Below are 13,661 nucleotides of genomic sequence, written 5' to 3'. Positions count from 1 at the left end.
CAATTTCGGTCAATATTAAGAATAAAGTCTTATGCTTGGCCTTGCATCCTGTTCTGTTTTCTTTGGGGTCCTCCTGAGCTCCTTGCCACTGGTTCTTGTTGCCGAGTCATGTTGGGTTTGCGTTTATTGCAAAGGGATCCGACACAGTGTTGGGATAGTGTAAAAAAAGTAATTCTAGAAAAAATACTTTATTATACTTTATATATAATATTTAGTCTACACATTATATATAAAGTATATCTTTTTTTATAGAATTACTTTTTTACACTATCCCAACATTGTGCCAGTCCCTTTGGTTTATTGAACACCACCTTAATTTCCTTTTTGATCTTGTTAATCATATTTTATCTTTATCTTTTTTTACGGGTACAATATAATTATCACTCATTCTCCTGTTTAAATATGTATGTTTTTCTGTGTTCTGGTTGTTATATATTTACAATTTTGTATTTTATGTCACATAATCTTATGAACCATGACAGTATTAGTCTACTAGAAAATTTTGTTAATGAAGCATCAATTTCGATCAATATTAAGAATAAAGTCTTATGCTTGGTCTTGCACCCTGTCCTGTTTTCTTTGGGGTCCTCCTGAGCTCCTTGCCACTGGTTCTTGTTGCCGAGTCATGTTGGGTTTGCGTTTATTGCAAAGGGATCCGGCACAGTGTTGGGATAGTGTAAAAAAAAGTAAATCTAGAAAAAATACTTTATTATACTTTATATATAATATTTAGTCTACACATTATATATAAAGTATATCTTTTTTTATAGAATTACTTTTTTACACTATCCCAACATTGTGCCAGTCCCTTTGGTTTATTGAACACCACCTTAATTTCCTTTTTGATCTTGTTAATCATATTTTATCTTTATCTTATTTTACGGGTACACTATAATTATCACTCATTCTCCTGTTTAAATATGTATGTTTTTCTGTGTTCTGGTTGTCATATATTTACAATTTTGTATTTTATGTCACATAATCTTATGAACCATGACACTATTAGTCTACTAGAAAATTTTGTTAAAGAAGCATCAATTTCGGTCAATATTTAGAATAAAGTCTTATGCTTGGCCTTGCACCATGTCCTGTTCTCTTTGGTGTCCTCCTAGCTAGGCTCCTTGCCACTGGTTCTTGTTGCCGAGACATGTTGGATTTGCGTTTATTGCAAAGGGACACGGCATATAATGTTGGGATAGTGTAAAAAAGTAATTCTAGAAAAAAATACTTTATTATACTTTATATATAATATATAGTCTACACTATCCCAACACTGTGCCGGATCCCTTTGGTTTATTGAACGCCACCTTAATTTCCTTTTTAATCTTGTTTATCATATTTTATCTTTATCTTATTTTACGGGAACAATAAGTGTTTTGTTTTGTTGAGTATTTTTCTCAATGCCTTCTCTTTAGTTACTGCCCTCATGTATGTAAAATTTCATGCTTAATGTAGCTGCATGCTTCTTTTGGTTTTTTTTCTGTATTTGGTATGCCATAAAGAAATGCTGTATAAGGCCTGTATTTTTGTTTTATATTATCCTTTATATGTTTTTCATGTGCTTCTTGTGTACTCCATATGTGCTTATTACTGTTCTGTATATTTGTAGAGTCATTTGTCAGTGTGTTAGTGTTTGAGTGTGTGGCAGCTGCTGATCAGCTTTTCACATATCCCATTATGGGGACAATAGCTTTTTACAGTTTTTTTTGTTTATCTTTTTATTTCTACTTTTAATTTAATTCGGTATTAATTAAGTATGCACATATATATATATATATATATATATATATATATATATATATATATATATATATATATATATATATATATATATATATATATATATATATATATATATATATATATATATATATATATATATATATATATGTTTTTTTTCTTTTCAAATAAGCTTTCCCCGCATGACTTTGTCTAGGCCAGCTCAGATGAGCAACTGTTACACAAACATTTCAAATTTTTATTTTGATGCTTGTACATGTATATTTTAGTTACACCCATATTTTCATGATTGAGTATATATATCAGATGCTGCTATTGATATATGGTCAAGCATCATGCTGGACTTAAGGTCAACTATATTGAAATAAGATTGAATCATTATAATTTTAAATTTATTTTGATTTTTTTTTAATTTCTAATTCTGATTAGTGGGGTGTGTACATATTTTAAATGGAATTCTTGTATGATGTAATATTCTGTGATGTTTGATTGTAGTGTTATATTAGCTTTTAATTAATTAATATTATCTTATCCATAATTATATGTGCTTATAAATCTTATTTGTTTTACAGAGTCACTCATAAATGTACATTGATCTTCTTGATCCTTTTATATATTTTCTTTTGTTTGCATTAATTGTTATAAAGGATAGTCTGTTATGTCGGAAAATAGCTTATATAGCTAATGTTTATATTTTTATGTAACCGACTATAAATAAAGATTATCTTATCTTAATACAATGATCAATATAATGATATATATGATTCTCCTGTATATTTTTCTGTCTTCTGGTTGTTATATATTTACAATTTTGTATTTTATGTCACATAATTATCTTATGAACCATGACAGTATTGAATAAATCTTGAAATCTTCAAAATATACAATAGATGATACAAGACAGTTTATGTTCAATAGTTATGAAACATAATCTTAATTAAATAAAATGTCCAGAATGATAATCTCAAAATGAATAATTAGCAAGAAGTATCAATATCGGTGTATTAATGGGAATAAAATTGTGAGGAACTGTCTGCAAATATTGCACAAGTGAAAAAAGTTCTCCCAAAAAATAGGAGAACAATCAGAAGGAACTGGAGGGAGAGACAAGAGACGAAACTTTCTATTACGGCACGGCACAGAAATTAGCATAGAAAACGTTTCGCACTTTATCAATAAAATATTTCGTAAGATTTTAAGGACAAACTAACAAAAGTTTACATAAAATTTCTATATCAATATAGCGAAAATAAAAATTTAATATACATTGGTGTAAGCATTTACTTGTGAATAAGATATTGTCAACTTAAGAAATACCTGACATTTATCAAATATGGTAAGTTTTGATTGACTCGTCCTCAAAAGTATTCGTACTAAGAAAATGCATGGGCACGGAACGGTAATTTTTGTGGGTTCTCAAATTCGTGAATTTTCATTTTCTTGTTATAAAATTAATAACCAAATGCAAAGTTAACTTTACTTATGACATTATTATTAATATCAAAGACACCTTTAAAGTCAATTAGATAGACATTTAACAGTGTTATCCTGGAATTCTTTTCGGCGCTTGATATTAATGCACTGGGTCCCAATATTTACTTGATTATGTCAAGTATTCTGGTTAACACAATCAAGTAGCCTACAATGATCAAGTACATTGTAGTCCCAACGATGTGTATATGCAATGATCATTTGTGACAACAAATTGAAGACATATAGTTGACTTTTCTTTTAAGTTCCTCAAATACATGTATGGCAAACCTAAACTATTTATGGATTTAATCCGTTACTAATCTGATTATCTGTATACCTTCAAAACACAATAATTGGTCAGAATAGCGCCGATATGTAGGTTTGTTTTAATAAGAATAGAGACATGATTATAAGTAGCCTACATGTATTTGTTAGGATAAAATTTCGATGGTTCTTGAATTTGTAGATTGACCTGCGCACGAAAATTCGTGCTCAGCGATTAATAATGATTTTGCAGTAATTGAAAACATCCAGCTCTTCTTTAAGTGTTTCATTAATAATAAAATGCAACACTGTTCTGAATAAATCAATGTTTATAGATCTTTCAGCATAATTTATTTTATTTTAAACCAGTCAGAGTGTGATATTAAATTATTAAAACCATTCTCTGGACAGTTGGCAAATGTATTACAAAATTATATTTAATTTTTGAATAAGAAAAAAATAGTATTACATTTTTTTAAATTACACACCTGTTCGGACAATCATTTTTAAAATGATTTCCAAGTTTTTGTGGTATTAAACTCAGTTGAGTTTTTGTTATGATTTTTATATCCATTGGTACCCAATCTGAACCCTTAAATCAGTGAAATGAAATATGTTATACATCAGTTGATTATCAGAAACTTGCAAAGTGACTTAAAACCTTATCAGAGTTTTAAAAAAAAACAACTTGGAAACAATCATGAATATGATACTAAATTACTAATGTACCTTTGTGTATTTTCAGCCTGGAACTGGATTGATATTGGCAGGGCTTGGACTTGCAGCAATTGGATATGGAGGTATGCTTGTTTTATTTTTATTTTCAGCGTTTCAGACCTAATATTTGAGTCTTGTATAAAAGTCAAATATTTGAAAGCTATCAAGAGGGTTCTGAGTCTCTTCTTTTTCTCATTCTTTTCTAGCTCCCTGAGCATTAAATAGAGAATAGCATGCTTAGAATTGTCTTTTCATATCAATGTTATCAGGTGAGGCTGATATGGACTGGAAGGGACGAGGCTTGCAGATCCTTTTCTACCTATATTAGCCAAGCCAGATAACATTGTGATGAAAAAATAGTTACATGTTTTTCTATTTATCATGTTACATTTATATAAGAACTGCCAAAATTACTAAATAAACTGCTTTTAATTGGTGATTTATGTAGAAGGTACATTTTTTCATTCAAGGAAATAAGTCTTAATTTGTTTGTACATGTAATTGAAAACAAAATGAAAATAAATATTACAACTTGATTTAAGATTTGCTAGGATATTACATAAAATTGTAGAATTCAAAGGCTGATATGTAAGAATGAGAATTGAAACTATTTAAAGAAGTCCATTGAAATAGGCTGGGCTTATTTTGTTATCAAGTTACTAACCCAGTGGTTTTTCTCTCTTAATTGGGAAGAGACCTCCTGACATTTTGGAAAAATTATCGCTAATATTGCTAATTTGGGAAGTAAAAATGCTAATTTAAGTTCAGATGTTTGGGAAAACCGCTTGATTTTAAGGAAAATATCCAGTGGGAAGAAGCCTTCAATAAGGTGAAACATCACTGTGAACTGGTATCAAAAATAATTATCAGGCAAGTGTTACTGGGCAGTTGCATGATAAATGCATAGAGGTAAGCTTTTGTGATGGCATGATGTCAAATGTCTGTTCAACGAGGGTTACACAACATTGCCACAGATTGACAGAAGATAAAAAACAAGGGGAGGGTGGATTGCTAATGTTGTAAGGACTTAGGGCCCACCTGTTTTGCTTTTTGTTATTTCGAAATGAATTTGTTGCTGTGTAGATTTACATGTATCTATTAGCAATAAAATACAATTAGACAAAAAGAAGATAAAAATAGATATTTTTTTCTAATATTTACTAATATCAACTCAAATATCAATTATTTCAGAACATACACAATACATGATATTAAGATTCAGTTATATATATGTTGTGGAAATGGTTTAGAATGAAAGATATCGAATGATATAAAGTTCCTTTTACCATTTTCATTTATTGATAAAACTGATACTAGTGTTATGCTACTAATGCAATAAATGTTTCTGTATTTTTCAGGTCGCTTTTTAAAAAGATATGCCAAAAATGCTGAGAATCTTTACAAGAAAGTAGAAACTCTTCAGTCTGGGGTAAAAATATGTGTTTATAATTGATATCTGTTTATAATTGACTTGCCTATAGCCTTAAAGAAATCTTTCCATACAAAATTTGGCATATATCAAAATATTTTGCTAATTTTTGCCCAGATGACATTTGAAGTACTGACAAAAATAATTTACAACTTTTACTGATTTTGTAATGCCTTGTAATTTATCATTTGCTTAGTATTTGGGTATTAGCTTCATTTCAAGGTATGGCAGCAGAAAAGTACCAAGTTAGCATGTACATGTATGTCTGTTAACTATACCCCCACCTCACAATGTGGGATGGCTATGCTGGAATCACATTGTCCCGACACTTGGTCCATCTGTCTGTCTATAAAAGTCCCAGGTGACAGTATACAATACCACTTGTCCTTGAAGGAATCCTTTCTCAAATATTCACCCTAAAAAGACAATGTGAAGAACACATGACATTACTGTGCCAGCTCATGGTCAGCCTATTAAATATTAAACAATTTTGTGGTAGTATTTTAAATTACATGCATTTACATGTACATCACTTTATAGTGATTATTACTGCTCAGAGAACATGAGCAAAATATAACTCGAAAACTCGTGCAATATCTCATGGATTTGGGCCAAGTTTAAGCCCTTTGTGAACTGAAATATTCCTGTTAAAATGGTACATATATGCTTTTAATGAACTTCTCACATATCTTCCGGATTGTAATTGATGGTAAATTGCCAAGACGTATTACTCAGACATGAATTTAAGTTTATATGATGTCAGAATTGATTTGTATTTATGTATCTTATTGCAGGCCTTAAGTGGGTATTACCGTGGTGGTTTTGAACAGAAGATGACCAAAAGAGAAGCATGTCTTATTCTTGGAGTAAGGTAGGAATTCAGGAGAAAATGAAGTGATGTTATGTTTAATAACTTTCAATAGGACTAATTGATCTAATATCATGATTATCTCCCTTATTAAAAATCTGTTGTTTTTTTAAACATATTTATTTAAGCTTGATTGCAAAACGAGTTCTTGCAACTTATATTTATCACTTTCGAGTTCACTTCCTGGAACCAATAGTACTGGTGTTGTATGAAGAAACCTGGTTGTGACCCAATTAGGGTTTAAACCCATAATTCATGCGTTGAAAGGCAGAAACCTTTACCACTAGGCCATCACTCCCCTAGATGCATTTGTTTTGTGTTGCATTCTGTATTGAAAAAAAGAATTTGATAAATATTGTTAAAGGCAGTGAACTTTTGTATGTGAGAGAATTAGGATTATTTTCCCCCGCCGATGGAATCGGGAGGGGGATATAGTTTTGGCATTGATTGTCCGTCCATCCGTCCGTCCTAATTTCGTTTCCGGAGTAGTTCTCTGCAACTACTGGCTGGAATTCAACAAAACTTTATGGGAATCATCACTATCAAGAGGAGAGGCGCATATCGACGGCTTGTTCCGGTCCGATACTTTAACTCAGAGTTATGGCCCTTGATTAGTTATGCAGTATGCATATAGAGTAAAAATCGTTTCCGCGCTACTTCTCTGCAACTACTGGCTGGAATTCAACGAAACTTTATGGGAACCTTCAATATCAAGAGGGGATGCGCATATCGTCGGCTTGTTCCGGTCCGACACTTTAACTCAATGTTTGAAATCATGCATGTACTTACTTTGATTAAAATTTACTTTATTCTTTCAGCCCATCCTCTTCACAAGCAAAAATTAAGCAGGCTCATAAAAGAATTATGCTTTTAAATCATCCTGATAGAGGTAAGCAAATGTATAGTGTAATCTTTCTTTTTGAAAGTCTAATTTGATGATCTATTTTGAAATATTACAGAATTATCTGTATTTGACTTGAAAATAGTATACTGGTGCCTCATATTTCTGTGGTACCCATAATTCCAAGGTATTGGTCATAAACAACCTCAAGTGCCTCCCTAGACGTTATGCACCTGCCAGGAGTTTTACTTCTTTTACTTTTTTATTGTATTTTTATAAAAATGTTACATATACGACTGAGAAAACATATATTTATTCAGATTAAGAGCAAAGTAAATTATTACTCCATTTAAATTTTACTTTTCATACCTTTCAAGACAATTGTCTTTGTTAAACAACCATTGAGATATTTGATAAATGCTATAGAGAAAATCCCCACTTTCAGACAAGGCTAGGTATTGATATACTAAAGAAAAAAAGATTACTAGGGGTTTTGCTTTTGAAACTTTTAAAATGTAATTTGCCTTGGAATATGAGAACACAACTTTACTCACTAGGCAGCAGATGGGTGTTAATTGCCATGGTGTGTACATAATTGCTTATATGCAAACACTAAATGGAATAAACTAATTAAACTATAATGAAATTGATATGTCTTTCCTACAATTAACAACATATTTTCCATTATTTTATTCTTTTTAGCTCACCTGTCACAAAGTGACAGGGTGAGCTTTTGTGATCGCTTTTCGTCCGGCGTCCGTCCGTCGTCCGTCCGTCCGTAAACTTTTGCTTTAAATGACATCTCCTCAGAAACCACTGAGCCAATTTCATCCAAACTTCACAGGAATGTTCCTTTGGTGGTCACCTTTAAAAATTGTTCAAAGAATTTAATTCCATGCAGAACTCTGGTTGCCATGGCAACCAAAAGAAAAAACTTTAAATATCTTCTTTTAAAAAACCATAAGAGCTAGAGCTTAGATATTTGGCATGAAACATCTTCTAGTGAGTGTCTACCAAGTTTGTTCAAATAAAAGCCCTGGGGTCAAAATTGGCCCCGCCCCTGGGGGTCATTGATTTTCCCTATATGCATATAGTAAAAACTTAAAAAATCTTCTTTTAAAGAACCGTAAGAGCTAGAGCTTAGATATTTGGCATGAAACATCTTCTAGTGAATGTCTACCAAGTTTGTTCAAATAAAAGCCCTGGGTTCAAAATTGGCCCCGACCCAGGGGGTCATTGATTTTCCCAATATGCATATAGTAAAAACTTAAAAATCTTCTTTTAAAGAACCCAAAGAGCTAGAGCTAAGATATTAAGCATGAAACATCTTCTAGTGAGTGTCTACCAAGTTTGTTCAAATTAAAGCCCTGGGGTCAAAATTGGCCCCGCCCCGGGGGTCATTGATTTTCCCTATATGCATATGGTAAAAACTTAAAAAAATCTTCTTTTAAAGAACCATAAGAGCTAGAGCTTAGATATTTGGCATGAAACATCTTCTAGTGTGTGTCTACCAAGTTTGTTCAAATAAAAGCCCTGGGGTCAAAATTGGCCCCGCCCCAGGGGGTCATTGATTTTCCCTATATGCATATAGTAAAAACTTAAAAAATCTTCTTTTAAAGAACTCAAAGAGCTAGAGCTTAGATATTTAGCATGAAACATGTTCTAGTGAGTGTCTACCAAGTTTGTTCAAATAAAAGCCCTGGGGTCAAAATTGGCCCCGCCCCTGGGGGTCATTGATTTTCCCTATATGCATATAGTAAAAACTTAAAAAATCTTCTTTTAAAGAACCGTAAGAGCTAGAGCTTAGATATTTGGCATGAAACATCTTCTAGTGAATGTCTACCAAGTTTGTTCAAATAAAAGCCCTGGGGTCAAAATTGGCCCCGACCCAGGGGGTCATTGATTTTCCCAATATGCATATAGTAAAAAACTTAAAAATCTTCTTTTAAAGAACCCAAAGAGCTAGAGCTAAGATATTAAGCATGAAACATCTTCTAGTGAGTGTCTACCAAGTTTGTTCAAATTAAAGCCCTGGGGTCAAAATTGGCCCCGCCCCGGGGGTCATTGATTTTCCCTATATGCATATGGTAAAAAACTTAAAAAAATCTTCTTTTAAAGAACCATAAGAGCTAGAGCTTAGATATTTGGCATGAAACATCTTCTAGTGAATGTCTACCAAGTTTGTTCAAATAAAAAGCCCTGGGGTCAAAATTGACCCTGCCCCCAGGGGGTCATAGATTTTCCCTATATGCATATAGTAAAAACTTAAAAAATCTTCTTTTAAAGAACCCAAAGAGCTAGAGCTAAGATATTTAGCATGAAACATCTTCTAATGAGTGTCTACCAAGTTTGTTCAAATAAAAGCTCTGGGGTCAAAATTGGCCCCGCCCCAGGGGGTCATTGATTTTCCCCTATAAGCATATAGTAAAAAACTTAAAAAATCTTCTTTTAAAGAACTCAAAGAGCTAGAGCTTAGATATTTAGCATGAAACATGTTCTAATGGGTGTCTACCAAGTATGTTCAAATAAAAGCCCTGGGGTCAAAACTGGCCCCGCCCGGGGGGGGGGGTCATTGATTTTCCTTATATGTGTATAGCAAAAACTTAAAAATCTTCTTTGGAAAAACCCAAATAGCTAGAGTTTAGATATTAAGCATGAAACATCTTTTAGTAAATATCTACAAAGTTTGTTCAAATAAACACCCGGGGGTCAAAACTGGCCCTGCCCCAGGGGTGACATTGTTTTTAACTATATGTGTATAGTAAAAACTTTAAAAATCTTCTTTTAAAAAAGCCAATGAGCTAGAACTTAGATGTTTAGCATGAAATATCTTCTTATGGGTGTCTACCAAGTTTGTTCAAATAAACAAATAAAAGCCCTTGGGTAAAAATTGGCCCGGGGTAGGGGGGCCTATATACAGGTGAGCGACCTCAGGGCCATCATGGCCCTCTTGTTACTTTTGTTGTCTGTGTTAAACAGTTAAGTACCACGGAAATATGAGGCACCGATATATATTGCCATTCTCCCTTACTTGATAATTCATGTATTGAATAGGATATGATGATCTTATTTAATGTTATCTATTATTGAAAGTCTTGTTTGGAAATAGCCATAATTGAAAATCATACTTTTTTCACTGCTACTTATTATACCTTTTCTATCAGTCCGTCAAATTGGTCAAACAAGAGGATATGCTCTGAGTACCTAACAATAAATTCTGTTCATAACCACAAGTGCATATTTTCTCCCACAAGTGCATATTTTCTGATTGGTACTTTAAATATCCTCAATGGTTAAATTTTAACAAAGAAGATACCAAAATGGGCAATAAATGTCCATTCGTAGAAATGTCTGTCCTGCTCATTGCTGCCTTGCTGTCTGTTAGTGGAATGTGGGAGCATCCATGTCCTAAAGGCATTTTCCTAGCAGCAGATACTTACTGTGATCTCTTTTAAACTATATTATTCATGAACATACTATAAGCAAAGTTTGTTTTGATAAAATACTTCAGATATAAGAATATAAAAACAACTTGATTGTACTTTTTTTTTTAAAAAGTTGTGTTGTTAAATTTTGCCAGTTAGTGCTAAATACATCCTTTAAATTCATAGTCTTCAGTTGGCATGCTGATGTCAAGGAAGATATTGAGTAGATTGGCAAAACTCAGTTTGGAAATTAGGATGATTATTTTATAAAAAATAGAAAATATTATGATAATGTTGTCTTCTTTTTCAGGTGGTTCGCCACTAATTGCAACAAAAATAAATGAGGCCAAAGATTACTTGGAAAGTAAAAAGCCATGAAAGTAGACCTATGTGTATATCACCAGACTGTGATATGTCTTCCATATAAAGAAAATACTGAGAAAAAGCAGAGAACAATTAGCGCAAAAAAAATAAAAATAGAACAATACGCCCAAAAATGGTGAATATGTAATGAATGGTGGGCTTTTAGTTTTCTATTTTTTTTTAATTTTTATTTTTTGACTGAACATGAAAGTCACACTAATCCGTAATTTATGCCATTTGTTATACATGTAGTCTCATAGAAATATAAGAAACATGGAGTTTATAGTTATCTGTATGCTGTTATGTCATTAGGCTATAACCACTCTTATCATTCCCCTATACCATTTTCATTTATTAACTGACATCTGACCATATTATCACTGTCATAGTAGTTGTTGATCTTACAGCTTTCAACGATAAGTAAAATAAATTCTGTATAAACTTTGCCTGCCTGTTTCCAAGGAAACGTCTCAGCTGTCATGATCACTGTGGGGTCTTCATTGTTGTTGTTGTTGTGCAAAGACTTTAATATTGCCCATTATTCAAGCACTTTTAAAGGTATTAATATAAAACTCGGAGAATACTTGCTTATCATGACTAGAGGCAGTTGTAAGAAAAGGGGCATAATTTTGAGAGCTATATTTTTTTAGTTGTGTCCCTTTTTAGCTCACCTGAGCACAACGTGCTCATGCATGGTGAGCTATTGTGATCCCCAACCATCAGTTGACGTGCGTCGTCAACAATTTCTTTAAACATCTCCTCAGAAACCAATGACTGTACAGTAACCAAACTTTACAGGAATGATCCTTGGGTGGTCCCCTGCCAATGTTGTTCAAATGGTTCTGGTCTGTTGCATGAGTAGGTCGCGGGGCCAGAGAAGTAGTTTAAAAAATGCAAATTTAAAAAATCTTATTGTCTGAAAGTACAAGGTCTATTTGGTATATGATATCACCAATAGGTCCTCTACTAAAGTTGTTCAAATAATAGCCTTGGGGTCAAAAGTGGCCCAGCTCCAAGGGGTCATAGGTTTTCCTTATATGTATAGAGTAAACACTTAAAAGATCTTCTTGTTTGAAGGTACAAGGCTTAGAGCTTAGATATTTGGTATTTAATATTATCTATAAGTCCTCTACCAAAGTTGTTCAAATTATAGCCCTGGGGTCAAATTTGGCTCTGCCCTGGGGGCCACCGGTTTTCTTTATAAGTTTCAAGTAAAAACTTCTGAATTGACCAAGGCTAGATATTTGGCATGAGGCATTGTGTAGTGGAACTCTACCAAGATTGTTCAAATCATAGTCCTAGGGTCAAAATTGAATTGAAGACCTGTTAACTTCACTTTTGTATATCAATTGCATTTAGTACTCAGGTGAGGGCATTGGGGCCAATGGCCCCTTGTGTACCTAGAATTTTTGTCAAAAGTTGGTATTTTAACAGACAAACATTAACATCGCATATGGTGCTCCTGTTTTCTTACTGGATTGGGTTGAATGCCATTAGGTGAAGATAGCCAAGGCTTAAAAATTAAATTAAAATAGCATTTCCTCATTGTAAGGCGGTAATACTAGCATTTTCAAAGCATCCATCTTCATAACCAATATACTTATATACTTTAAAAGTGGCTAGAATTAGAATCAAATGCTAGAGAAAGATATAGAATAATATAATGATCATTTGTTATCATCAATGCATGTACATCAGTGATTTTATTTCTGCACATATTTTTGCCCAAAATTATGATATGGATGTATTGCTGCATTTTTTTTTCATTTTTAGCTCACCTGTCACAAAATGACAGGGTGAGCTTTTGTGATCGCTTTTCGTCCGGCGTCCGTCCGTCCGTAAACTTTTGCTTTAAATGACATCTCCTCATAAACCACTGAGCCAATTTCATCCAAACTTCACAGGAATGTTCCTTTGGTGGTCACCTTTAAAAATTGTTCCAAGAATTTAATTCCATGCAGAACTCTGAACGGGGGTGGGGGGGGCCTATATACAGGTGAGCGACCTCAGGGCCATCATGGCCCTCTTGTGTTAAATTAAGGGCCCTGGGGTTAAAAAATTGGCCCGGCCCCGGGATCATTGATTTTCCTTTTATGTATATAGTAAAAACTGAAAAAATGTTCTGTTAAAAAGCCCAAAGAGATAGAGTTTAGATATTAAGCATGAATTATCTTCTAGTGAGTGTTTACCAAGTTTGTTCAAATAAAAGCCCTGGGGACAAAATTGGCCCGCACAGAGGGTGTGGGTCATTGTTTTTCACTATATGTGTTTAGTAAAAACTTAAAGATTTTCTTAGAGCTAGAGCTTAGATATTTATCATGAAACATCTTCAAATGGGGATCTACCAAGTTTGTTCAAATAAAAGCCCCTGGGTTAAAATTAGCCCCGCCCCGGGGGCCTATATACAGGTGAGCGATTTCAGGGCCATCATGGCCCTCTTGTTTGTTGTTGTAATGAAGTGTTTTGAAACAAACAAAAATGATGTTTTGAAATAAAAAAAGTTTTTGAAATATCTTTGATTTTTTTTTTGGTTGCAGATAT

General features: G+C 33.1%; 1 protein-coding gene across 1 annotated transcript; it reads left to right on the top strand.

Annotated features, from left to right (window-relative positions):
* Nucleotides 1-2,867: 2,867 nt before the first annotated feature.
* LOC132747553 (mitochondrial import inner membrane translocase subunit TIM14-like) lies at nucleotides 2,868-11,389 on the top strand. The gene is made up of 6 exons (XM_060736963.1): nucleotides 2,868-3,076; nucleotides 4,223-4,277; nucleotides 5,553-5,623; nucleotides 6,418-6,494; nucleotides 7,310-7,380; nucleotides 11,068-11,389. The coding sequence occupies exons 1-6, from the start codon at nucleotides 3,074-3,076 to the stop codon at nucleotides 11,133-11,135; spliced, it is 345 nt and encodes a 114-aa protein (XP_060592946.1). The 5' UTR covers nucleotides 2,868-3,073; the 3' UTR covers nucleotides 11,136-11,389.
* The last annotated feature ends 2,272 nt before the right edge of the window (nucleotides 11,390-13,661 follow it).

Source organism: Ruditapes philippinarum, unplaced genomic scaffold (assembly GCF_026571515.1).
Source record: "Ruditapes philippinarum isolate M1 unplaced genomic scaffold, ASM2657151v2 ctg2618_1_1_1_1, whole genome shotgun sequence".
Classification (NCBI taxonomy): domain Eukaryota; kingdom Metazoa; phylum Mollusca; class Bivalvia; order Venerida; family Veneridae; genus Ruditapes; species Ruditapes philippinarum.
This window is presented reverse-complemented; position numbering and strand designations above follow the sequence as displayed.